The sequence below is a fragment of the Neophocaena asiaeorientalis genome, unplaced genomic scaffold (genome assembly GCF_003031525.2).
Source record: "Neophocaena asiaeorientalis asiaeorientalis breed wild unplaced genomic scaffold, Neophocaena_asiaeorientalis_V1.1 scaffold79, whole genome shotgun sequence".
NCBI classification, from domain to species: domain Eukaryota; kingdom Metazoa; phylum Chordata; class Mammalia; order Artiodactyla; family Phocoenidae; genus Neophocaena; species Neophocaena asiaeorientalis.
In genome coordinates this window covers 6,086,969-6,114,741 of record NW_020175402.1, presented here as the reverse complement: position 1 = coordinate 6,114,741, position 27,773 = coordinate 6,086,969, and the positions used below count along the sequence as shown (strand labels likewise).

Below are 27,773 nucleotides of genomic sequence, written 5' to 3'. Positions count from 1 at the left end.
TCCTGCTTTCTTACCTTTCTCTCCTCTCTTCCCAGGTGCCTTCTATCCTGCCTAGCTGAATTCTTGATATGTATATTTTAAGGCTCAATTCAGTTGCCATCTCCATGAAGCCTTCCTTAGCCCTACTTATCTCTTCCTTCTTTGAATGCAAATATTCATTTTTTTCACACTCTATTATTGTTGTATTTTATTTATTGAACACAAACCATAGTTAAGAACAATCAATTGACTCCAACCCAGAAATGACACAGATGATAGAACTAGAAGTAAATGATATTAAAAGTTATTATTACTGTATGGCAGGGCTTCCCTGGTGGTGCAGTGGTTAAGAATCCGCCTGCCAATGCAGGGAACATGGGTTTGATCCCTGGTCCAGGAAGATCTCACATGCTGCAGAGCAACTAAGCCCATGCGCCACAACTACTGAGCCTACATGCCACAACTACTGAAGCCCGGGAGCCTAGAGGCCATGCTCCACAACAAGAGAAGCCACTGCAATGAGAATCCCGCACATTGCAATGAAGAGTAGCCCCCACTCGCCGCAACTAGAGAAAGCCTGTGCACAGCAACGAAGACCCAACGCAGCCAAAAATAAATAAATAAAAGAACTAAAAGCATTAAAAAAAAAAAAAAAAAAAGACTTACATTAAAAAAATAAATAAATAACTGTATGGCATATGTCCAAAAGTTAAGTGGAGACATGGAAGATATAAAAAGACCCAAAGTGATTTTCTCTCTCGACAATATCTAAGATTGTAAATACACTGGATAGCATTAACAATAGATTAGATACTGGAAAAGCAACGATTAGTGAACTTGATACACAGCAAAAGAAACTATCCAAAATGAAACATAGAAAAAAAATTTTTAAGTGAAAATAGTATTAGTGAACTATGGAATAACTTTAATAAGTAGCCTACTCTACAGGTAATTGGAGACCCTGAAAATAAGGAGGAACTGGGGACATAAAATACATGAAGAAATAATGGCTAAAAAATGTTCAACCTATAAACCTATAAACTATAAACCTACAGATCTGTGATTAAAAATAAATGTGGTCTTGGGACTTCCCTGGTGGTCCAGTGGCTAAGACTCCACACTTCCAATGTAAGGGGCCCGGGTTCGATCCCCGGATAAGGAAATAGACCCACATGCGTGCCGTAACTAAGACTTTGCACGCTGCAGCTAAAGATCCCGCATGCCACAGCTAAGACCCGATGTAGCCAAATAAATCAATACAAAAAAAAAAAGCTTTAAAAAAAAGTAAAATAAATGTGGTCTGAACGCTCCAAATGAAAGGCATAGATTGTCATAATAAATAGAAAAAGCAAGACCCAACCACACACTGCCTACAAGATATACACGTTAAACATAAATACAGTTGACCCTTGAACAACTCAGGTTTGAACTATGCAGGTCCACTTATACTCAGGTTTTTTTCAATAAATACATACTACAGTCCTACACGATCTAAGGTTGGTTAAATCCGTGGTTGCAGAATCACAGATACGGAGGGCCAACTGTGAAGTTATATGGGGATTTTCAGTAGCACTCCCGTGTTGTTCAAGATTAAAAGTAAAAAGATAGAAAAAATAGATTAAAAGTAAAAAGACAGAAAAAGACAAACTCTGGTAACACTAGTCAAAAGAAAGCTGGAGCAGCTATATTAATAGCAAAGTAGATTTCAGAGCAAAGAGTATTATTGAAATAAAGAAGGTAATTTCACAATGGTAAAGGAGTCAATCAAAATGCACAATCCTCAGTATATGCAACGAATAACAGAGCTTCAAAATACGTGAAGTAGGCCTTCCCCGGTGGCGCAGCGGTTGAGAGTCCGCCTGCCGATGCAGGGGCCACGGGTTCGTGCCCTGGTCCGGGAAGATCCCACATGCCGTGGAGCGGCTGGGCCCCGTGAGCCATGGCCGCTGAGCCTGTGCTCCGCAACGTGAGAAGCCACAACAGTGAGCGGCCCGCGTAGTGAAAAAAAAAAAGAAAAAAAAAAATACGTGAAGTAAAAACTGATAGAACTTCTAGAAGAAATAGACAAATCGACAACTATAGCTGGAGATTTCAATAACCCAGTCTCAATATTACTGATAGGACAGGTAGGAAGAAAACCAGCAAGGATAGAATAGACTTGAACAACACTTTCAATCAATTTGAACTGACTGACATTTATGGAACACTTAACCTTTCTTCACACTCCACCTTGATTTTTTCGGACAACAGTAACATACTCATGACTTTTTTTTTTTTTTTTTTTTTTTTTTTGCGGTACGCGGGCCTCTCACTGCCGTGGCCTCTCCCGTTGCGGAGCATAGGCTCCGGACGCGCAGGCCAAGCGGCCATGGCTCACGGGCCCAGCCACTCCATGGCATGTGGGATCCTCCCAGACCGGGGCACGAACCCATGTCGCCTGCATCGGCAGGCGGACTCTCAACCGCTGCGCCACCAGGGAAGCCCCATACTCATGCCTTTTAAGTGCACATGAAACATTTCCCAAGATAGGCTATACTAGGTTATAAAAAAAGTCTTGTTAAATTTAAGATTATTCAATCATACAAAGTAAACATATACTTAGGCCACAATGGAATGAAAGTAGAAACAAATAACAGAAAGATCTTTGGAAAACTCCCAAATATTTAAAAACACACTTTTGGGAATTCCCTGGCAGTCCACTGGTTAGGACTCAGCACTTTCACTGCTGTGGCCTGGGTTCAATACCTGGTCGGGGAACTAAGATCCTGCAAGCCGCCTGGCATGGCCTAAATAAATAAATAAATAAAAATAAAAACAATAAAAACACACTTTTACATAGTCCACAGGTCAAAGAAGAAATCAAAAGGTAATTTCAAAGTATTTTGAACTGAATTAAAATGAAAACATAACATAGCAGAACTTCTGGAATATTTTTGTTTGTTTGTTTTGTTTTTTACTTGTGGAGTATTGTTAGAGGAGTATTTGGGAGAAACTAATAGCACTAAATGCCTAAACTAGAAATGAAGAAAATGTCTCAAATTAATCAGCTTCTGCCTTAGGGAACTAGGAAAAGAAGAGCAAACTAAACCCAAAATAAACAAAAGAACATAATAAAGATCAAAACAGAAATCAATGAAATAGAACACAGAAGAACAATAAAGTCATCAACCAGCGTTTGCTATGTGCCAGGCCCAGTACTAGGTCCTGAGCATACATATATGGTCCCATTCTTTAAGGATAACTCAACTAGTAGGTTAGATGGACATTAACTAAAAAATAAGCACATCAGAATGCTAATAACGTTACCATGATGGAATGCTCAAGGTGCCCACCCTACCTCTGAGAGAAGCCATTATGGGTGCTTAGGGAAGGGGAGGTGAGCATGGTGGCTGAGTTCAGGCTCTAAAGATGCAGACCTTCATCTAAAGATGTGTGACCTTGGGCAAATAATCTAACCTTGATTGTCTTCCTTTTCTATAACATGGATATAAAAAATGTCCCTGCCCTGCATAGGGCTGTTGTAAGGATTAAAGAATGCCTAGCACATAGTAAGTCCTCATCAAATGTCAGATACCATCATAAAGACAGGTTCTGGGACTTCCCTGGCTGTCTAGTGGTTAAGACTCCACTGCAGGGGCCCAGATTTGATTCCTGGTTGGTTGGGGAACTAAGATCCCATCCATCAGAGGGAAAGACATGCATAAAGACAAAGTGGTTAAAGACAGAAGTAACAGCCAGGAAGGGCTCCCGCTCCCCAAGAAACTGCACTCATGTCTTAGTATTATCCAGAGCCAAGCAGACATAGGCACATAGCAGGTTTATTATTTGTTACAACTGAAACCGAGTTTTTATGGTGTAGTGGGTACTAATTAGCTGAATATAAAGTGTAAATAGCTAATTTTCTCAAGGCATGGTATGATGTGGGTTGAGCACAGGCTCTGCAGTCTATTGCCTTGCTCAGATGCATGTTCTGCCACTTACTGGCTATATAACTCGTGCAAGTTCAACTCCAACTTCAGTCTCCTCTGCAAAATGGGCACAAAGGGTACCTACTTTACAGGGGTACACAGAATATTAGATGAAATAATGTGCGTATCTTACCACACTGCCTTGTTCAAAGGTAACAGTATATCATGATACGGTTTTGGGGTTCAAATCCTGGTTCTATTACTAGTTCGGTGATCTTGGGCAATACTAATCCCTCCATCTTCTCCCCTTTTCTCTCCTGAATAGGTAGGGTTCTGAGTGAGATAAGCCTGGTTTAGTAGATCATTTATCTGTGGTGGCAAACTTTATTAAACAAAACTTTAATGGATACTATATCCCTAGTTGTTTGCTTTTAAGTCAGAGAATTTTCTCACAAGCTCACTGTACTTATGAGACTGTAAGCTTTTTTTTTTTTGCGGTACGTGGGCCTCTCACTGTTGTGGCCTCTCCCACTGCGGAGCACAGGCTCCGGACGTGCAGGCTCAGCGGCCATGGGTCACGGACCCAGCCGCTCCGCGGCACATGGGATCCTCCCGGACCGGGGCGCGAACCTGTGTCCCCTGCATCGGCAGGCGGACTCTCAACCACTGCGCCACCAGGGAAGCTCGAGACTGTAAGCTTTTTTACAAATATTAACTCTAAATTCTCACTACAACTCCAAGAGGTACTTTTATTGTCCCCATTCTATGCATAAGGAAACTGAGGCAGAGTGGTTAAGTAGCTTGCCCAAGGTCACAGGGACTACAAGCGGTATCAGGATTCAAACCCAGGCAGTCTCACTTTAGCAACTACTGCTATGACTATTAAGGCCTACTTGGAGAAAAAAGCCAGAATAACCTGTTTGTAAAAAGTCTACAGGAAAAAAAAAAAAAAAAAAAAAAAAAAGTCTACAGGTAGGTATGTTGCAACCTGAAGTTCAGCAAAGGGTGTGACCTAGAGTACTTGCTGACAGCTTTGCTTCAGCTACACCTGGACACCACGAGAAATGGATGTATTCCCCACCTAGCACCCAGCCCTACCCTGAGAATTTACACTAAAAACATTGTTCAGACTTTACTGTGCACCTACCATCCAAAGACTGTTTATGTGGGAATGCCAAGATGTGCGCTGGACACAGCGCTAACCCTGGGGATACAGGACCAGTCCACTTCCTAGTTGTAGATTTGGGCAATTATTTAGCCTTTCTCCTCCTGGGTTTTCCTATCAAAGCAGACAGATTAATACCCACTTCAGGGCTGTGATTATTAACACATGCCAAGTGCTTAGAAGAGCCTGGCACAGGTAAGCACTAAGTGTTGTTACTTGCTTAGGTAAAGCAACCGAGGTTCTCCAATAATCATTGCCACAAACTAGCTATTCGGTACCCTCTCGTCCCTGAACGCTGTAAAACTGTACATCTGGACATTCCATGTGTTTGGGCCACAACCCACCAAACCCCCAAATCCCCCCCTTAAACCTGATTCTAAATGGGTTATTCTACCTCCCCATCTTGTAAAATTCACTTAATAGCCCCACCCAAGATCTAGACTCTACCTTCTTAGACGGTTCCCCGCTAGTCCCCATCCTTCAGTCTTATGACTTCCCTATAATGCTGGCAGCCTGTACATAGGCTTGACAAAGTCCTACTGTGACTCAAGCATAGCTCTTTGACACAGGAGAGGATTAACTACCCCAACAGCTGCTTTTAACTTTTTAACATCTGCACCACATCTTGTACGATGGTTAGGTCTCTCATGAAGACCTCTCATTCAGCACCCATGTCCAGTGGCCTAATGTGTAAGTCTCTAAGACCATACCTTAAGTTACCTATTTACAACGGGTTAGGATACATGCATTTTCCCAAGTAGTAGTACACGCCAATATTAAACACAAGAGCTCAGGGCCTTTAACTAGTGCAGAATCAATCAGGTATTAACTGCTTGAACAAGCAGCTTCATTTATAGAATAGTCATTTAGCAGTCATATTTGCATAGAAAGAACCACATAGGGAATTTCCTGGTGTTTTCACTGAAGGGGACCAGGTCTGACCCCTGGTTGGGGGACTTAAGATCCTGCAAGCCACATGGTGTTCCCTGCAGGCAGGCTTCAGTGGTCCCAGCAGCTATTAAGAGATCATCAACATACTGCAGGAGGGTTATATTGGGGTTTTGTCTCCGGTACTCACTGAGATCCTCCTGTAGGGCCTCATCAAACAAGGTAGGTGAGTTCTTGAATCCTTGGGGAAGTCCGGTCCAGGTGAGTTGTCCATTTATGCCTCTCTCGGGATCCGACCATTCGAAGGCTCGGTAGTGAACAGGATCCGGAGAAGCTGTTGGCAGTCATCCCAGGTGGGCTGATGGGTAAACATAACACTATCTAGAAGAGCTATCAAGTCTTTAGGATTATCAGAAAAACGAGCATTCTGGGTTTTCCAATTATATAAGTCACTGGTAGACAATGGCCAATACTGGAGTCGGGGGTTCCCTGTCTCATCGGGAGGGCCTATTTCTCGCAGGGGTAGGGCTGTGGTGGAATCTGGATGGCGGAACCCTGGGTCGCGCTGAGTGCGTCCACGGGTGCTTCCAGCCGGCCCAGGGGTTATTTTCATTGGGCAGGAGGGCCGGCAGTGCCTCTGCCTCTCGGTCCTCCGGTTCTGACCTGGGTGGCCTCTCGGGAGGGGCCACAGGAGGTTCTTCCAAGGGGAGAGGAGCAGGGTCAGGAGCAGGAAGGGGGACCGGTTGTTGGGCCAAAGGAGGATGTTGATATGGGGGGGGTTCTAAGAGAAGGAGGTCTTGGCTATCAGAAAGTATGGGTGCGGTTGAGGTCTGAGGCTTGGGAGGTTTAGTTGGTCGGGCCGTAAGGATCTTATATGTCCCTGATGACAAAAAGGGGGCCATCCAGGGAGGTGGGTTTTCTACCAGGTCCTGCCATACCAAGATGTAGGGGATTTGGTCCGGATGGCCTTCTTTCCCTGGTAAGAAAACTCTAGATTTAATTTTTAGGACTATAGGAAGACAAAAGGTACCCTCGGTGGGCCAACCAACCCCAAAAGTTGGCCATTCAGAGCAGCAGAAGGTATAATAAGTTTTCTTTTCTGGATGTCCAGACTGAGGTCGTGTCCTCGGGATTTCACATCCCCAAAATTAGTGAGAAGGAGGGAGAGAGGGGTACTCTGTGTTTGGCCCATGTTTAGGTCCTGGAAGAGATTGGTTAGAAAAGGTTATTCTGAAAACGAAAGTGATTAAGAGCAGTCCCAATAGCGGAGCCTGTAAAAGGAGGAAGGGAGGTTATCGCGTGCGCCCTTCAGATGGGCTATCAACCCCCAGATGGGTCACGGTGGACGTCTCCAACCACGCCCGACTGTGTGTCCTATAGCACGTCCGCCAGGACTGTCCTAGTCCCCAAAACAGAAGGTACCTTGAGCCAGCGATGACCCGTTGACCTGACGTCTGGTAGGCTTGGGGGCATCCTGGACAAGCCCCCAAATGAAATGCCCGCGGTCGCGAGACCCCTCCACAAGACCACCAGAGACGAGAGTCAAAGCCAAACGGCAAGTGTTTGCAGGTTTCGAACCTGGACCTCCGCGCACTCGTTGCCGGTGACGCTAAGAGGTCCCGATGGAGTTTAGTACAGCTCTTTTACAGACAGGTACAAACAAGCTCGGGACCTTCTGCGGGGCTTTCCAGGGGTGGGGAGTACTGATTGGTTAACTTTTAAACAAAGACACTAGTCACCGTCTGACTGGTTGGATGGTTGCAAAAGGGGGTTCAGCAAGCATAGTTACAGAAGCGAGAGTGGCTGGTTAAGTTTCGGTTTCCTGAGGTTTTGTTTCTCAATTAGAAATACTTAAGATGGGGCCATAGTTACAAACAGTACAAACAGGAAGATCAATGCAATCCTAGCAGCGCTGCGGCCTAACGGCAGGGCATCAATTCAGTCCTATTTCTACCAAAGTAGAACATAGCCGTTATAGCCCTTCAGTGCAGCCAAAAAAAAAAAGAACCACACAATTATGTATATAGTCACCTTTATTGTAATTCACCTGAGTACATCAGAAACTGACATGGATCTCTTTATTAAGACATGTAGATTCTCACGGGCACCTGTTTTCCACTTTTAAGAAAATCCAGTTTACTTGAGAATGGCCAAGATCTTAGTATCAGTACATCAAGTTTCCACCTCATAGGAAACCTGAAAGGGTCTCTTGGGACTCCCAGGTCACTATACTGTCCACAGACCTGCCCACACAAGTGTCTTCTGGAATTCCTTCTAAATTTCAAAAGGCACCTGGTTAACAGAACACTATTACTCTGCTGGTTTTTAAGGTGCAATTCCAGGGTTAAACATTGTGCGAAACTTAACATTTTCAAATTGCCCAGGCTTATCTTCCAAAAATAGTGTATTACTCACTTTACTAATCTCCCTGCCAAATAAAGGCCCCCAAAGCATTGTTAACTGCACAAGTCAGGCAAGGCTCCTCTTCTCTCCTGAATGAAAAGGACAAAAAAAGAATTAGAGTCATACATAACAATCTTATTTCACTTTTAAATTTTGGTATACTAGATGTCTCTCTGCATGGTTTGTCTCCTCAGTCATTGTCCACAGGACTCTGAGAAGCTGTAGGAATATGCAGGCGCAGACTCAAGGCCCGGCTTCATCTCCAACGTTGTGGAAAGGGACTGTACATCATGGGGCAGAGCCCTATGCTCCCCTACGCCACCAGGACAGAGCCCGGGGAGAGTGACCTCCCGGGGTATCCACGTTGGAATGTCTGACTGAACACTTACTGTAAGTTCCCACACGGACAAGTTTCGTTCTGAGAGCGGACAAAGTACAACAAAGTTAGCCTAGGTACCCAATTAACACGATCGACTATATAGTACTGTACTGTAATAGGTTTATAATACTTTCCACACAAATACATAAAAAACAAACACAAAGAAATAAACATTTTAAGTCTTACAGTACCTTGAAAAGTACAACAGCTAGCATACAGGGGCTGGCCTCGAGTGAACAGGCCATGAGTTACTGACTGGAGGGAGAGGAAGGAGATGGCAGAGCTGAAGGATCATTAGCATCAGGAGATGGAGGGCAAGCTGCAATTTCACTCAAGCCTCACACTGATGGCACAGGTTCTGGTCCCTTTCCCTTGCTGGATTCAACTCTTATCTACCCTCCTGAAAAAACGATCCAGTGATATCTGGGTACTAGCTCTTCTCATCAGATGACACAGTAGCACTGCGTTGCATTCTGAATGGTTGCTGCAACTTTCGTGTACCATTCTACGTCCGGGTCCTCTGCCTCAAAAACTAACAGTGCCTCCTCAAATAAAGAAAACCCCCTTACCACTTCCTGCATCATGAATCTCTTTCATTCTTCAGCAGTACCACCTATGTCACTGCTGCTTTTATGCTTGTTTCCAGACATCCTGGGCTTAAAATACAGATACTGTCCTACTGTACTCCGTACAGTACTGTAAAGTATACTAAAACAAAACCACTTGTAGAGGATGCACGCATGTGACAATGTACACCAGACACCTGAATTAACTTACGTGACTGGACATGTGCACACATGTTCGCATCTTAAGGTTTGTATGTAAAGGACTCACTGTACCCGTTTTCAAGACATTTCATTTCTCCTCATCCCATACTACATGTAGACTTGAGGGAAGTTCAAGTCCACCAGGATTAGCAACTGTTTCTACTAACTTCCAAAAGCTATGCTTTATCTATCATAGTTACCATCATTGTAGACATACGCTCTGCATATGCTGGCGCAACTTAACCCCCCACATCACAGAAGGGAACTGTACAAGAGACCAAACCCTTAGTTGCCCTGGAAAGATCGAGAGGGTACACACATTACATGACTCATGTGACAACTTTGCTGTCTTTGGTTAAGTCATTCAAAATTGTTCCATTTGCAAAACAGAAATCTCTCCTCTACCGTGAGTATTAAAGATGTGAAGATAAACTTTAAAAAGCCATCTTCCTGGAATATGAGCACACATCTAAGAAACTATCAACATGCCTACAAAAAAAAGTAGCAAAATATCTAGATGCATTGAACGGCAGCATCTTCACGAAATGGAGTGAGCTCAAAATGATCAAATGTCTTATGCAAAATGTTGGCAGGCAAACACTGATAGGTCAAAAGGAATTCGTAGATTTACTTACCCCGAATCAAATTATTTGGAATCCCAAACAAATGCTGCAAAACAAAGCAGGTAAGAGCTTTAATCCAGCAATACACCCAAACTGATTAAAACAAATTTTTCATTCACTTCGGATCAACCTAGATTCAGATATGCTGCTCTAGAGAGCTGTTTCCTGCATGGTTTGTCTCCTCAGTCATTGTCCACAGGACTCTGAGAAGCTGTAGGAATATGCAGGCGCAGACTCAAGGCCCGGCTTCATCTCCAACGTTGTGGAAAGGGACTGTACATCATGGGGCAGAGCCCTATGCTCCCCTACGCCACCAGGACAGAGCCCGGGGAGAGTGACCTCCCGGGGTATCCACGTTGGTCACTATACTTTAGAAATTAACTTCACCAAGTTGACAGCTACTTCGCAGGAGTATCTATAAAGAACTAGATCCCAATCACCCCAGTGTCAACAAGAGTCGAGCGCAAGACTAAGGAGCAGACACATCAATAATCTGAATTTTCAACCAGGTACTCCAAAGGCATCTAGGAACCCCAACAGGCGATTAGCTTGCTGCCGAAGAACAGCAAATAACAGCCGTTATGACGCCAGTAAAGGCTCCTACCTTTAACCCGATCGCCTGAAATTAAAAAGTTGCCCCAAAAGAAAAAATAAATGGCAACAGAATTAAAAATAACCCAAATCGGGAACAAAATGGCCTGCATTCAACTCCACTTTAGACGCTAACCCGCCTCCTAGGAAGCAACATAATGGCGCAACAGGAAATGAGGGCGGGCGCTGCGCACTTAGCTTGTGGGCGCGAAGGGTCGCGCCCTGCACGCCAGGGAATTCCCGCGCTAACGACCCTTGGTTACGGCCAAGACCCGCGGCCGGCGAGGCCTCCCCCGCCCACACCCGACCCGGCCCTATTTTTGCGAGAAAGGGTAGTCACCATGGACGCCGAAGATTCAGAATCATTCTAAATAGTGTGATCCCCAAAGAAAAGGCTGAGTTGCGGACCCAGTACCAGACAAAACGCTGAAGAAGCAGGCATCTAATCACACTCACCAAGCACCCGACGAGAATAACAGCCTTCCCCGAAAAGACCAAACGGTCGCAAGGCATCGGTATTTATACCTTCTGAAGCCCCCGGAAGTCAAGAAATCTCTACTGCGCCTGCGCCGCGTCATGCGCAGTTAGGGAGTTAGAAATTCGCTAAGGGTGCTGGGACTCCACCGCAGGTTAAGCCCCACCCCTACCTGGCGTAGAGGCATCTCGCGATACTAGAGACTTCTCGCGGGACCTTGAAAGTGCAAGTTACAGAAAGAGAGGTTTTGAAGTATTTAGGCTGATGGGTAAGTGCTGGATCGGGTATTTACGGCTCTACGATCAGTTCACCAATCTGGAGGATAAGCCGTTAAATAAAGTCAAAAAACGTTTGGATTAATAAGTGTTCTGAATAGAAAAGGCATTTAAGCCTTGTCTGGAAAAAAAAAAAAAACAAAAAGAAAAAGGCATCTAGAGAAATGCAGTCTCTAAAGGGATTGAATTTACCCTGCTACGTGTGAAATAAACATTTGATAAATCGCGTTGGCAAATAAGTCGGGAGTACTAAACTGTACACTTAAAAATGATTAAACTGGTAGATTTTATGTTACGTGTATTTTAACACATATAGACACCTAATATAAAGAAGGCAAGCAAAGAATCCTGAAGATAAATGTTACATGTGAAATATTGCAAATGCGATAGAATTCCGAATAAATGTTAGATAAATTGACGTAGAGCCATCACAGCTCTGCTATAACGAGTAGAAACATTTATGGTGTTCTTCCCATAAGATTTTGTGCTGGGTGCTTTAAATACATTATTTACCATCACAGCAATTCTAAGACATTGGTATTATTACCCGGTTAAAAAAATTTTTTTTAAATAGCATGCATTTTCTTTCTTGCACTTATTTTTGGCTGTGTTGGGTCTTACTTGCTGCGCGCAAGCTTTCTCTAGTTGTGGCGAGTGGGGGCTACTCTTCATTGCAGTGCACGGGGTTCTCACTGCGGTGGCTTCTCTTGTGGAGCACGGGCTCTAGGTTCACGGGCTTCAGTAGTTGTGGCTCGTGGGCTCTAGAGCGCAGGCTTAGTAGTTGCGGTGCACAGGCTTAGTTGCTCTGCGACATGTGGGATCATCCCGGACCAGGACTCGAACCTGTATCCCCTGAATTGGCAGGCAGATTCTTAACCACTGTGCAACCAGGGAAGCCCTATTACCCAGGTTTTAAGATGCGAAACAGGCCCAGAGCAGTGGTTCTCTAAGTGTAGTTGGCCAACTGTGGGGTCCCTGAAACTCTTTTGGGGGTTCATGAGGTCAAAACTATTTCATAATAATACTTAGACTTTTTCTGCCTCCTTCACTATGTTGAGTCTACACTGATGTAAAATGAAATTGTGGGTTAAACTGCTGGTGTCTTAGTTTGCTTCAAAGCCCTGTCACCAAATTGTACTGGTGGTCATTGTATTCTTCATCAACACAAATTTAACATTTTTTAAAAAGTCAGTTTCACCGAAGGACGTCCTTGATGAAGAAGTAAAAATCATTAATTTTACTAATTCTTGCCTTTTGAGTATCTGTCTTTTATTATTTAGTTATTTGGCTGTGTTGGGTCTTCGTTGCTATGCACGGGCTTTCTCTAGTTGTGGTGAGCAGGGGCTACTCTTCGTTGTGGTGTGCGGGCTTCTCATTGCGGTGGCTTCTCTTGTTGTGGAGCACAGGCTCTAGGTGTGTGGGCTCAGTAGCTGTGGCTCATGGGCTCTATAGCGCAGGCTCAGTAGTTGTGGCACACGGGCTTAATTGCTCCGCGGCATGTGGGATCTTCCCAGACTGGGGCTCGAACCTGTCTCCCCTGCATTGGTAGGCGGATTCTTAACCACTGCGCCACCAGGGAAGTCCTGAGTATCTGTCTTTTTAATATTCTATGTGACAAAGTGAGAAGTACACATAGAGCATTTATGCTGCATGTGAAAACTGATCTGCAGGAAAAGCACTTATGACATTGTTTGAGTTGTGAGCTGAAAAAGCCACGTTTTTCATGGAATACTGTTTTATTTGAAAGAATGGCTGACATCTTTACCAGCTATATATCTTGTGTGGGACTGGATTTTCATTTACTTAAACCAAAACACCGTATAGTTACAGGTTGAATGCAAGAGCAGATATGAGAACTGAGTTGCCTTCAATTAAACCAGACAGTAAAGAGATTTGCAAAAAATGTAAAACAATGCCACTCTTCTCTATTTTTGGAAAATAGTTATTTTTCATACAAATATATTGTTAATTAACCTGTAATGGATTATTATTTTGAAATGTATCATAAATATTTTAAAAATTTTCTCAGTTTTAATCTTAGTACAGTAAGTATCAATAGATATCACCAACAGATAGAAAGTTTTTTGGGGTTCTGAGTAATTTTTTAAATTATGAAGGGGTCACGAAACAAAAATGTTTGAGAACCAGTAGTTTAGAGGAAGAGAGACAAATAATTCTGCTACTTTTCTGGTGATATTACGAGTATTCAGTTGCCTTTCAATCACTCATTCAACATTTACTTAGTGAATATGACTTAATTTGCTAGGCATTGTGCTAGACACTGGGGATTGAGATGAACCACTTTTTCTGTCCTTGAGCACTCACAGTGGGGGAAATAGACATGACAGCAAATTATACTACTACTTGATAAGCTCTGTGTGGCATGAATAATGTATTCTGAGGACAGAGCAACTGAACAATTGGCTAAAGGCTGAGAGGGTTTTCCTGGGGAGTTAAAATCTGAGCTAAAACTTGAAGGAATAGTAAAAGTGTGGAGTGTGGACGATGACAGCGTTCCAAGTGAGGAAACTAGCAGGCCTGTGGTCTCCCGGGAAGGGTGAGAGGTCAGCTTGATTAGGAACATCAAAGGGAGAACTGCCTGGGCTTTTCATGAGCCTGAGAAATAGGCAAGAGCTGAATACAAAGTATCTTGTGGTCCAGACAAAGTTTAAATTTTATCCTGCCGGTAACTAGGGGTCAATAGTTTTGAAGTAAAGGATTGCTCTATCTTTGCATTTTATCTTTTTTTGGCTGTGCCACAGGGCATGTGGGATCTTAGTTCCCAGACCAGGGATTGAACCTGTGCCCCTGCAGTGGAAGTGCGGAGTCTTAACTACTGGACCGCCAGGGAAGTCCCTATCTCTGCATTTTAGAAAGGTAACTCTAGTGGCAAAGTCGGAGGATAGATTGGAGAGACTGGAGGTTATAAAGTCCCATTAAGTTATGTTGGCTTTTTTTTTTTTTTTTTCGGTACACGGGCCTCTCACTGTTGTGGCCTCTCCCGTTGCGGAGCACAGGCTCCGGACGCGCAGGCTCAGCGGCCACGGCTCACGGGCCCAGCTCCTCCGTGGCATGTGGGATCTTCCCGGACCGGGGCACGAACCCGTGTCCCCTGCATCGGCAGGCGGACTCTCAACCACTGCCCACTGCCAGGGAAGCCCAAATTATGTTGGCTTTGAACTTGAATGGTAAACAAGGCAAGAGGAGATAAAGGAATTGAGAGACATTTCTGAGGTAGAGAATGTACAGACTTTATTGTCCTACTGGACCTGCGAGGTAAGAGAGAAACTTGCAGATAATATCAAAGTTTCAGATTTGGGATGCTGAACATATTGTGGTCTCTAACTCTGATAACTGAGAAAGTAGGTGGTAGGGGTAGTGAGTAATGTCTGCATAGGAGGTGAATATAAGTTTTTTTGTTGTTGTTAACCTCACTGTTTATTGAATTGTGAACTGCTGCAAACGCTGCTGAAGTCTCACTCATTGCGACCCCTCTCTCAGCACCCCCTTGAAAAGGAAGCCTGGAGGTGCGTACCTTGGGAACATGTGGGTGTATATATGTCTACAGGGTAATTGGATATAGGGCTGGACTCCAAGCAAGAAATCCGAGTTGTAAATAAAGATGTAGAAGTTGTCAGAATAAGAGTGGTGACTGAAGTCATGCTGGAAGAGCAGAGAGAGTGATGAGAGGACATGAAAACCCAACATTTAAATGCTGGTCAGGGAAGAAGCCGGGGGACAGAGGAAGCATGATCAGAGGAGAACCAGGAGAGTGAGTGGTGTCTGAGAAGCCACAGAAGTTTTGAGGATTAGAACATGGCCCAGAGCATCACATGCTGCAGAGCAGTCGGATACGTTTTGAGCTGAAAACAGGCCTTGGATGTGGCAGTTAACCAAGAAGACACTGGTAACCTCAGGGAAATCCATTTTATTTTGGTTTTAGTTTATATTTTAATGAGTTTAGTGAACATGGCTTTAGAAATGGAAAACAGCATGTATGGACCAGAGGTCCTACACGAATGTCAATGTCAATTTCAATGCAATGTTTACATCTGCACTGCTTCTTTTTCCTCTGTCACTCATTTAGTTCAACTGCTTGGACTGTACAGGAATTTAAGTTAATGTTAGAATAGATTATGTGAGGGGAGTATGGGAAAAGTAGGTGACAGAGCAACAGGGGAAGATTGTTTTTCTTGGTGGGGCAGGAAGGAGATAAACGCTGATCAAATAAATGAATTAATGGTGTGTGTGTGTCTCCTCAGTACCAGATACAGAGAAGTTGAGGGTGTCTGTTCCTGTCATATGACCTCTATGCTTTATGAAGGAGGCAAAAATTCTTGGGGGAACAAATTAATGGCACCCACAGAGGAGAAAGATGGAGCAAGCGGTCCAGGCTGCTGGTGTTTCCTTCTCTTCCCTTCACACCTCTTACAGATGGAATTGAAACAGTGGTTTAGGCTGTGTTTTGGTTTCAGCACCTGGCTTTTGTTGTACATTCTCAACTTTTATAAGTAGACTTCCTATCCCACCCCCTCCCATTCAATATCCACTGGACTTGCCCTTTCTGATGGTGGTTTTCCAAACCCCTTCTCTGCAATTGTAGTCCTCTCTCTCCTGGGGTACAGTAATCAAAATCCTTATGGACGCTAAATTCATTGTTTCAGCAAACACTGGGCAATGTGTACCTTCAAAATACCCTTCTAGAGACAATGCGTGACCTCAAAAGGGTAATGGCAGTTTGAGGCCTCTTTGGAGGGCTAGTAGAAGGAAAATATGGGAGCAGGTGGAGGCCAATGGCATGAGCAGTTCTGACTCATGGTTTCCCTTAACCCTTGGTAAAGGGTGGTACAATAATCAAGGCCAGTCTCTGAAGTGGCAAGTACAAAGTGAGTCATTGGTGGGGCCACCTCGAATGAAACTGGGCTGCTTGCCAGAGAGGAGTACATAAGCTACGATCTGTCCTACTGTGATGTCAGCCTGAGGTCTAATTATATGTGGTCCAGACACAGTAAGTCCTTGCAGGGACAACTGATTAGGATGTAATTGCTTTTCCTTGAATATATGTAAAGAGTGATTACATAATTATCTTTGATTTGGGGGAGGTAACTTCATCTCTCAAGTTCTTCACTGTTAAAATGGGTGTACTTTCACTTACCTCCCAGTCTAGGTGGGATTAATAAAACCTAGAGCTGCACCTGCTACACAGTGTGGGGTTCGCAGTTGGCTTTCCCTTCTGCAGCTTATTCTTTTTCCACAATTCTGTACAGACAGACACAAACATCAATGACCTTCCTCTCTGGCTACATTAAATGTTCTTACTATAATTTTTCCCCCTCATCTACTTCTCATTTAGGGTGTCTAGCAATATTTTAGGGATTTTTTTTTTTTTTTTTTTTTTGCCACGCTGTGCAGCTTGCAGGATCTTAGTTCCCCCGCCAGGGATTGAACCATGCCCCCTGCATTGGGAGCACGGAGTCTTAACCACTGGACTGCCAGGGAAGTCCCTTAGGGAGCATTTTTAAGCAACCTTAAATCATTTGGAGTGAGGTAGAACATAAAAAATAAACACTACATACCAGAATAGTATAACTTTTTTTAATTCTAAAATACATTAATAATTAATATTAATAGGAAGACTGATTTACAATGCAATTATTTATTTTACAAGGAGATTCTGTACATCAGAGAAGCATCTTGAAGTACAATACAACAGGCTTTTATTTCTTCTTTACATTATGATTGTGAATTGTTACTTACACGGAAAGAGAACACAAAATCCTCTTTATATATATATTTATATAAACACCTGAAAGACTTGACTCCCAAAGCATCTTGCTTCAAAAGAACATGAATGAGATGAAAGATGAACTAGATTCCTTGGTGGCACATAGAAAGCAGACAAGTAGCTCGGGAAATCAAATCCTGTTTCAAGCTTGGCACATTAAGGGAAAGGAAGGCGGTGAAAGGGGTTTGAAAAATGTCATCTGAAGCCACAGAGGATGCTGGCATAAGCCAAATAGTTTCCAAAACAAGAAGACAGAAAGGTTAGAAGAAGTTAACACTTAATGGGTGGCCACCTTATATACAGACCTCCAACAGCTTTGTAGAATTGTCACTTATCTTCCCTTGGTCATACCAAATGTTAATGAATTTGAAGGAGATGTGGGCCCAGTGTATCTCCACAGCCATAAAGCACTTGACGTTTACTGAGAAATCCAAATACCTCCCTATTCCCCATATGGAGGGAAGATACTACCTTTTAAGGTCACTTTAGCTTTGTTTTAACCTGATATTCTGATTGTTCAGCAAATCTTACATGGACATGAAAGGAGGAAAAGAGAAAAATCCACTTAAAGATCACATACAGAACAACATGGACTGCAGAAGAAATCAGAAGAAATCTGTAAGATAGCCACAATTTTCTGAACATTAAAGGGAAAAAGCCACATTCATCAGTTAAGTAGAAACTATTTTTTCCCCTTCCACTTAGAATGTACAGGAATTAGAGGGAAATAGTAAGGCTGTATGGTTTTCAGTAAAAATTCAAAGAAAGCAACTGAATCTTCTGTTTTAGGAAATCATATTAACATATATTACACATACAAAAAGGAGTGGGGCCTGAGTCGATGCCCAGGCACCAGCTGCACTGGCTACAGCTTGGAAGAGGAGGAGTGAGTGAGGTGGAAGCTCCCAGAGAGGGTCAGCAGGAAGATCAGTGTTGGGAGTTAAGACAAAGCACATAGCAGGAGAAGGCAAACAGTACTGAGGAAAAGAGAGGAGCAGTGGGTCATGATCTTGCCCCTCCTAACTGCTTCTCCAAAGACCTTTTTCTATCTAGCACTCCACATCCCCAGGACCTTGCTGTGTTCTGGCTGGAAGTGTGGGGCTGACAGCACACAAGTGCTCCCAGAGTTGCTGCAACTCTGCTTTATGGGGGAAAACACATCTCTTGGTTAGAATGAGTTAGGGTATCATTTGGTACAACAAAAGTACAATAGCCTATAAAATTTAAGCCATGAGTCAGTTTTCTGCCAAGTTAGCCTCAATGTAAAGGCCTTTTTTGGTTTTGCTTTTATATATAGAAAACATATATGCTTTCTCATTTTCCCAACTTGGAATCTGGTTGCAGCTCAGACTGTTTAACAGACAGGAAAAACATAACTTCCCATCATTTCTTCAAGATTTCTTTCTTTTTTTTACAGATAATAGTCAGAATGACTTGTGCCAAAAGGAAGAACATGTCAGATCCTGAGCTTCTCTTGGGCTGGACTGCCTGAAGAGGACTGTCCTGCTGTGTCAGAAGAGGTATAGTGCAGTGCTTTCAGCTGACATGCCAGTGTGGTATGAAGGCTTCCCCTGGAGGTGGGGGCCACTTTTTCCAGAAGGTTGGGGGCCTCCAGAAGGTTTCCCCCACCACCAACTAGACGTGATGGCTAGAATTTAGCGCCTACACAGGTGGGTCTCACAACAGGACAGGGCAGGTAAGCCTAATCGTGCAAACTGTGCCTCAGCACAGGCAGTCATCGTGGGTGAGGGTGAGGTGCAGCCAATAAACCCTGGAACCTGCAAGTGACTCAGAACATTGGTGGCTGGTGAGGGACGAGCCCTCAGGTACGCTGCAATATTAAAAGGTTCGAAAGCACTGACAAAGTGTTCAGCTTTGCCCAAGGCAGCGTATGAGAATCCATTCCAGTGAAATGCTACATTCACAGAAGTGCTGCTCACCCCAGAACTATATCCCAGAGGACTCAATTCTGGCTGCGCTGAGAAGTGCTGAAGTTCCCTCCATGTCGCTCTGGAGACTGAAGCAGCAAGGCAGCCCTGTTTTAGGGGGTTGCTTAGATCCTCTCTCAAACTTCAGCATCATGGACGGTGGTAGCTAAAACGGATGATCAAAAAGAGCTGAGTTACCAAATATCGTAGATTTCTTTGCTATTACAATTGACCCTTGAATAACAAGGGTTAGAACTGTGCGAGTCCAATTGTACGTGGAGTTTTTTCAATAGTAAATACCACAGAACTACATGACTGAATAGCCTGTGTAGGAAGTGGAACCATGGATACCAAGGTGCCACATATATGGAGGGGAGCTATAAATTATATGTGGATTTTCAACTGTTCAGAGGGTTGTGGGAGCCCCAACTCCTGCCTTGTTCACAGGTCAACTGTATTATCTTAAAAGTAATGAAATGAATGTCCAACTGAGAAGGCCACCTGTCCTCCACTCTAATCCTACCTAACGTTTCTGTAGCAGCCGATACTCCTGACCCTCTTCCTTCCTTCTGGAAACTCTCTTCTTTTGACTTCTGTAACACTATCTTTTCCCTAGTTTTCCCTCTTTTTCAATTGCTTTTCCTCAATGTTTTCCTGGTTCATTTTCCTCTGTCCACCCTTTAAACACAAAACACTTTTCTCCTTAAGAACTACTATCTTTTTTCGTAAATTTGAATCTTTATACCTTGCGTTTCTCCCTGGACTCTAGGCTGAATATCCAACTGTCTTCTAGGCAGCTCCCCCTCCATGTGTCACAGGCTCATCAGACTCAACATATATAATTGACTTTCTAGTTTGTTCACTGTCTGCCTTCCTCTTTTAGAATAAAAGCTCCCTGAGGACAGGGACTTTATCTTGTTCTCTGCTATATCCCAAGCACCTAGCACTGTATCTATCAGGTAGTAGGTGCTGAATATTCACCGAATAAATGTCCTAAACTGCTTGCCTGAACTCCTTATTAACTAAACAGTCTTCAAAAATCACATTGGAAATCTGAGTCATTTTGATTACTTCCTTTAGTTCATCCTTGGAATCAACAGATTGCCAAATCTTGTTGACTCTATGCTTGAAATGTCTTTCAAACCTATCTTCCCTGGTCTGAGCTAGCAGCATGCTCACTCTATTTTAGTTGCTTCCTAATTGGTCTCCCTGCTGCTGGTCTCGTCATTCTTCCAAATCACCTTCCATAGTTCCACCAGGGCTTTTCCCCAAATACACAGAACTCCAATGGTTCCAATATCCTAGCATGAGTCAAAGCTCTTCAGAACACGACTGTAACCCTTCTTGCTAGTCTCACCTTCACCATGCTGCCCCCATCCATCCTCTGCTCCAGCTACATGTTCTATTACTCAGAGCACGCATTTTCCTGCCTCCCAAAGTCTTGCTAAAGCTGGCAGTTCTGCTTACAATGTTCCTTCCTTCCTTCCTGTCCAAATAAATTATTTTACGTAATTTAAGATGCAGCCTAAATGTCACCTTCTCTCTTTCTTGTATTGTTGCTCAATATGGTACTTTACTACTAATACTACTACTAATAAAAAGAGCTAACACTGGACTTCCCTGGTGGCGCAGTGGTTAAGAATCTGCCTGCCAATGCAGGGGACGCGGGTTCGAGCCCTGGTCCTGGAAGATCCCACATGCCGCAGAGCAACTAAGCTCATGCGCCACAATTACTGAGCCTGTGCTCTAGAGCCTGAAAGCCACAACTACTGAGCCCATGTGCCACAACTACTGAAGCCTGTGCGCCTAGAGCCTGTGTTCTGTAACAAGAGAAGCCACTGCAATAAGAAGCCCACGCACCACGACGAAGAGTAGCCCCCGCTCACTGCAACTAGAGAAAGCCCGCGTGCAGCAACGAAGACCCAACGTAGCCATAAATAAACAAACAAACAAACAAATTTATTTTAAAAAATAGCTAACACTGACATAGTCAGGAAATGGTGGAGTTGGGATATGAAACCTGACAGATTCAGGCCTCAGAATGACTAAGGCATTTATCATATTGATTGTACACAGTGGTACATAGGTCTCTTCCTGGATTAGACTATAATCTCCTTGAGGGCAAGTATGGTTTGTTATTTGAGTTCATATTACAGCACGCTGAATGGTGTTACTATTGTTCAAAGAATCTGCCTTCTCTAATCCTGTCAGAGTTCAGTACAAAAAAAATTCTGTAGTTAAAATAACCATTTGTCTGTACCGTGATCGAAAAAATGTTTAACAATATTTTATTTCCAATTTTGCTTCTTCCTTTTTTTTTTTTAACAGCAAACTGTAATTTTCATTATAACTTCTTTCATTTAGCTTCCTTTTATAAATGTTCTGGGAGTCACCTAGATACTTTCACTGATTCCATTTGAGGCTCGCTGAGTCTTTAGGTATGGGCTGGGTCCTTAATCACAACAGTAATTCCAAATCAAAATGCTTCTTGGCTTGTTTCATGATGTTTATACACTAAATTGGTAAGATCAAGTGTGCTAGAAAGGACTGAAACCAGAGAGGGCAGGCTGTTGTCTAGCTCAGCAACAGTTCCTCATCCATAACCTGGGACAGTGAAGTGCAGAGAAGAGAGCACCCAGTGGCTTTTAGTCTTTCATTCCTTTCCCCACATCCTGGTTGTGCAAGTCAAGCACGTTACTTAACCTTTTTGAGTCTACTTCCTCATCAAGAAAATGGGGATATGAACACACCTGGTATGTTTGCTGCAAGGATTAAATAATATACATAAAATGCCATACTCAATAAGGCATGAACTATGCCTCTTAGTTCTCATCTGTTTCTCTTAACGTAGTCTTCTTGCAATTAACACTGAGTGTTGTTCTTTTAACTATGTCATTAGAGTTCTTCCTAGCTGAACAACTCTGCTACATTTGCTTTTTGGTGGAGCTCTACTTAGCTCACAGTATTTGGGTCTTACCGTGTAAAATGTTTGCTCTCCTCATGAACTTCCATCTCTGAGCTCTTAAATTCATTTAATTCTTTTCTTATGGCAGCCTGCAGAGTAGAAACAAAAACGCTTCAGCATCTTCTGTCTGCTAGAGTACAGCAGTGTATCTGCCATCTAGTCTCTACTGTGCTTAACTCTGTGAGTGACTGCGACCCCCGGAAGGCAGCCCAGAGGGAGGGAGGAAGCCAGGTCAACACATTGAGTGAAGCTCTGAGCCTGATGCATATCGCCTTTCCTGACACCCTTCATCTCATAATAAACCTGAAATCTCCAGTTAAATCGAAACACTTGAAGACCTCCAAAGAGATATTGTACTTTTTATAGCTTCCACAGCATGTAAAAGTACTTTTCCTGCTATAAAAGTGAAATATGGGTAATTACTAAAATATACCATCCAAACTCCCTCCAACCAAACATAACCACTGTTTAAAAATGTGTTGTATTTCCAGATTTTGTACTCTGTGATGTAGCAGAGATTTTCTTCTGTTTCAGTTTTGGTGGTGGTGGTGAAGTCATTAGTATAAAGTTTTGGTTGGTACATCTTGGTATTTTGTACCTTAGATATTTAACATTATACGAGAAGTAGAAATTTTGTTATGGTTCCCCCTTCTAGTTAATGTCTTGTACCCTTCAAATAAAGAAAGAGAGACAGACAGACAACAGACACCTTGTCAGCAGGGGTCAGTTTGGTCCAAGGTTTGTCAGCTCGCCGGTCATAATCATGAGCATCTGTTACCTCCACGTATTCATTAAACCTCAGAATCTTCCTGGCAAGTAGTTCAGCCACAGTTGGCCTTTGACTGAGCTGAAAGAAATGGAGGCTCTCAGTTCACTATGCCAGGAGTTAGGCATCAATCATGCATTCAAACTGCCTCTAACGCAGAGCTTCATCGGAATCAGCTGGGGACCTTTAAACGTGACTGATCCCTGGGTCCATCTTCAGAGATTCTGGGTATCAGGAGATTGTTTGTTTGTTTCTTTAAGCTCCACAGTGCACAGCCAAGACAGAGAACCATTGCTATAAACCAGCATAACCAGTGCTTCTCAAACTTCAACATGCATACAAACCATTTGGGGATGTGGTTAAAGTGTAGATTCTGACTAAGCAGATCTGGGGTGGGGCCTGAGATTCTGCATCTCTTACAAACTCTAGGTGATGCCAATGCTTCTGCTCCATGGACCACATTTTGGGTAGCAAAAGGGTCAGGGCTACAAATTCATATCTAATACATTAGAAAGTGAATACATTTAATATGAAAGCAATATCTATTAATGGGTAATATTAAGGGTGAATTTCCTTTCACCATGAATAATGCCCAAGATATCAGATTCTGTAACAAATCATGATTTAAGGTTGAACAATCAGGTAACTTGCTCAATCTGAAGGCATTAAGTCCAGTGATGGCCTCTAGCCACCCCCAATCTATCAAGGATAATTCCTCTGGTCCTGGGGAAGGGGAGAAGTGGGAAAAATCAGGAGGAAAATGCCTAGATTCCTTGCTCTCCTGGGGATTCTTATACATTTTAAGAAATGTCTAGAGAACTCAGACCAACTCCAAGAATCTACAGGAGGTAATTACCAACTATTATGGAGGGAGGGAAAGGAAAAAGGGCTTAATCCCAGAGTTTAAGGGTTAACACAAGTTTGGTACAGAAAAGATTCTACCCTAACTGATTTGGGACCAATGAGAAAATCCTATTTGGTTTTTCATACTTTTCAGGTGTTACTAAGGGTCAAGTTCAGTTCTTTCTCTGTTTAGAAAACCACCAGTTTGCCTTGCAAAATTGAATTCTACACACTCCTCCTGTTACCGTTTCCATACATCAACAGCTTTTATAGTCTACACCAAAATCCCAGGTCTACCAAATAAAAGGTCAAAACTTGTGCAAACATTTATTGAGCACCTTCTTGTGCCAGGCTTTCTTTAAACAGTAAAAATGGGGAAAAAAAAGTTCTTATAATGCTGTGTTTTCTGTATTTTCATCGTGTTCTATTTTCACAGCAGTCTATGGCAATTCAAGTCAAATTTATTTCTTTCCAGTCAAATAGGTCATTCAAATACAAGACACACAGTGAGTGGACAGACTGAGACAGTGTACCTTTCTAGTGAGCCGACGTTTAATCTCTCGTTTTTCTGCCTGACGATCAGCTTCATTTTTAGCTACAGTTGACAGGCACAAACAAAAAATATTACTTCAAAATGGCAATCTGCATATCAAACGTTTCAGTAATTACACACAGATATTTCTTTTTTTTTTTTTTGGCCGCACTCCATGACATGTAGGATCTTAGTTCCCTGACCAGGGATTGAACCCAGGCCCACTACAGTGGAAGCCTGGAGTCTTAACCACTGGACTGCCAGGGAAGTCCCATACACAGATATTTCTTATAGGCTCCAAGTCAGAATAAAATACTTACTTTGGGACTGGTTAATCAAGACAATTTTCTTGTCAACTGGTGTAGTCATATACTTAAGAGCATGGGTCAGCCAACTATGGTATCAAATCTGGCCAGCTGCCTGTACTTTTCCTGCCCATGAGCTAAGAATGGCCTTTACATTTTTAAATGGTTACATTTTGAATGGTTTGATAAGTACCTACATAATAGCTTCCTTGTGCTCTTTGGCCTGCAAAGTTGAAAATATTTACTATGTGCCCTGGAAGAAAAACTTCGCAGACCTTTGCTCAAGAGTAACCACTAACAATGGAGAATAGAGCTCACACTAGGTTTCACATGATAAGTCTATAAAGGCTCCCACACTTGTAACCCTATGAAGCCTAATCCTCTTCACTGTGGAGGTATTTAAGGACAAATTTCACCCTATAATCGGGAAAAATAAATCTGTACTGGATTAGAATGCTATTTCAGTTAGTCATTTACATAAACAGAAAGCAAATTAAATACATGGTCCTATTTTCTGACTCCGGAGGTATGAAAGCCTTAAGAGATGAAAAGGCAGAACAACCGCTGCATTTGAGACTTGTTCTGGGTCCCAGCTCTCAGACACTAGGAATAGGAAGGTCCACTCCAAATATACAACCACTACCTTACCTCTCTTAAGGCAGAGAAAAGTTGGGCAGCACACGCTGTCAAAACCTCTCAAATGCCCAAGGTAGGCGCAGGAGACTATGAGAAAATTAGAATACAATTTTCTGGAGTATCCCAGTACACTAAACAATATCATAATGATATCTTGTAAAGGAAGCTTGGGGGGAACTATGTTCCTTCAGGGGTAAAAAGTATGAATACTCCTTCCTTGGCTAGAATACTCTCTCCTTGGCTCTTGTTGAAAAATGCTTCTCTTTTCTGTAATGTATATTAAAGTCAGAAACACACAAAGAAAATCTATACAACTTCATTTCCATAGCTGGACTCACGTTGTAGTATGTTCCGTTGTTCTAGTTCTTCTGGTGTTGGTCTTTGACTCAGTCGTCTAAAAAGGAGATAAATAAGAATATTGTCAATGTTAAGTCTCCCGGTCCTGTTTATAAAGATCTGTTTATGAAACACTTTTGAAACACCTTATGAAAAGTGTTTATAAAACACTTTTCACACTGAAAGTGTTAATACAGATATTACAACATAAAAAGGAATTGTACAAGCAAACAGGAGGCCAGGATTCTAGTTCTAGCTTTGATGCCAGCAAGCCCTATCACCACAAAAAAGCTCAGTTAGACCTTGAGTTACTCATGTGTAAAATGAAGATTTGGACTGTTCTGGTGGCAACCAAACAGATTTGCTCCTTCAGCATATGGGTTAACACAGATCCTCAAAGATATTAATAAAAATTCTCATTTAGGAAACCAGAATGAGACTGTGTGTGTGTGTGTGTGTGTGTGTGTGTGTGTGTGTGTGTGTGTGTGTGTGTATAATGCTTCCCATATGACTCTGATGTTCCTCTTTTTATTTTATTTATTTTGTTTTATTTTTTTTTGGCTGTGCAGCATGTGGGATCTTACTTCCTCAACCAGGGACTGAACCTGCGCCCCCCGCATTGGAAGCGTGGAGTCTTAACCACTGGACCGCCAGGGAAGTCCTCTTTTGATTTTGATTTATTTATTTAATAAATTTATTTATTTATTTTTGGCTGTGTTGGGTCTTCATTGCTGCAAGCGGGTTTTTTCTAATTGCGGCGAGCGGGGGCTACTCTTTGTTGTGGTGCACAGGCTTCTTATTGCAGTGGCTTCTCTTTCCTCTTTTTATTTTATTTATTTTGTTTTATTTTTTTTTGGCTGTGCAGCATGTGGGATCTTACTTCCTCAACCAGGGACTGAACCTGCGCCCCCCGCATTGGAAGCGTGGAGTCTTAACCACTGGACCGCCAGGGAAGTCCTCTTTTGATTTTGATTTATTTATTTAATAAATTTATTTATTTATTTTTGGCTGTGTTGGGTCTTCATTGCTGCACGCGGGGGCTTTCTAATTGCGGCGAGCGGGGTCTACTCTTTGTTGTGGTGCACAGGCTTCTTATTGCAGTGGCTTCTCTTGTTGCAGAGCGTGGGCTCTAGGGTGCGCAGGCTTCAGTAGTTGTGGCACGTGGGCTCAGTAGTTGTGGCACACGGGCTTAGTTGCTCCGTGGCATGTGGGATCTTCCCGGACCAGGGCACGAACCCGTGTCCCCTGCATCGGCAGGTGGACTCTCGACCACTGCGCCACCAGGGAAGCCTCTCTTTTGATTTTTAAACCAGTGTTTTAGGAACTACTGGAATTTAAAGTTGTCTCTTTTGGAGTTATATTCTGTAAAACCTATGATTTTAATTTCAGTCCTCTCTGAAATATCTGATGAAGTTTCTCATCTCATTCCCAGTTCTGAGATGTTATTCACCAATGACAACTTGTCATTTCTAGAATCAGAAAGTTCTTCATTTCTTACTTTTAACGTATAGCTCTGACAGTATTTGAACTGTGTGCTAGAAACTCTTTAGTTGCATGGAAAACTCCCACCCCCATTTTATATACAATTTACAACTTTATGTATTTCAAAGCGTTTCTTTTTTCAGTGTTCATTAAAAAAAACACCACCACAGCTTTACGAAGGTATAAGTGACATACAATAAATTGCATGATTTGATATTTTGACATAGGTATGTCCCTATAAAATCATCACCAGGACTTCCCTGGTGGCGCAGAGGTTAGGAATCTGCCTGTCAATGTAGGGGACACGGGTTTGAGCCCTGGTCTGGGAATATCCCACATACCGCGGAGCAACTAAGCCCGTGCGCCACAACTACTGAGCCTGAGCTCTAGAGCCTGTGAGCCGCAACTATGGAGACTGTGTGCCACAACTACTGAAGCCTGCGTGCCTAGAGCCCGTGCTCTGCAACAAAGAGAAGCCACAGCAACGAGAAGCCTGCACACCACAATGAAGAGTAGCCCCCGCTCGCCACAACTAGAGAAAGCCTGCACGCAGCAATGGTGACCCAACACAGCAGCCAAAAATAAAATAAGTAAATGAATAAATATATTTAAAAAAAAGAGTGCATTAAACGATTTAGCTCCTCAGGGTAAAAATCTTAAAAAAAAAAAAAATCATAACCACAGTCATGGTAAGGAACATGTCTATCACCCTTGGACTGATTTCCTAGGGCTGCTGTAACAA

At 42.9% G+C, this 27,773-nt stretch overlaps 1 protein-coding gene, 1 long non-coding RNA gene and 2 other non-coding genes across 14 annotated transcripts in view; all 4 read right to left on the bottom strand.

Moving 5' to 3' along the window:
* Window positions 1-7,955: 7,955 nt before the first annotated feature.
* On the bottom strand, window positions 7,956-11,253 carry LOC112414419 (uncharacterized). 2 transcript variants are annotated; one of them, XR_003006131.1, is made up of 2 exons: window positions 11,160-11,253; window positions 7,956-10,158 (listed from the first exon to the last, which is right to left on the bottom strand). It is a non-coding gene; the product is annotated as an uncharacterized LOC112414419 (long non-coding RNA). The 2 variants fall into 2 exon arrangements; XR_003006132.1 differs by having other exon boundaries at window positions 11,044-11,181.
* On the bottom strand, window positions 8,507-8,711 carry LOC112414451 (small nucleolar RNA SNORA73 family). The gene has a single exon (XR_003006146.1). It is a non-coding gene; the product is annotated as a small nucleolar RNA SNORA73 family (small nucleolar RNA).
* Window positions 10,269-10,472, bottom strand: LOC112414450 (small nucleolar RNA SNORA73 family). The gene has a single exon (XR_003006145.1). It is a non-coding gene; the product is annotated as a small nucleolar RNA SNORA73 family (small nucleolar RNA).
* Window positions 11,254-17,037: 5,784 nt separating the features above from the next.
* PHACTR4 (phosphatase and actin regulator 4) overlaps window positions 17,038-27,773 on the bottom strand; it is a 102,511-nt gene continuing 91,775 nt past the window's right edge. For 9 of the 10 annotated variants that reach the window (XM_024766823.1, XM_024766825.1, XM_024766831.1 and 6 more), the window contains 5 exons: window positions 25,552-25,607; window positions 24,274-24,335; window positions 22,841-22,978; window positions 22,144-22,220; window positions 17,091-19,332 (listed from right to left, as the gene is read on the bottom strand). In XM_024766823.1, the coding sequence (XP_024622591.1) occupies window positions 19,317-19,332; window positions 22,144-22,220; window positions 22,841-22,978; window positions 24,274-24,335; window positions 25,552-25,607 (349 nt within the window). In that variant the 3' untranslated portion in view covers window positions 17,091-19,316. Of the gene's footprint in view, window positions 19,333-22,143; window positions 22,221-22,840; window positions 22,979-24,273; window positions 24,336-25,551; window positions 25,608-27,773 lie in introns of all 10 variants that reach the window. The other variant, XM_024766822.1, reaches the window with a different exon arrangement.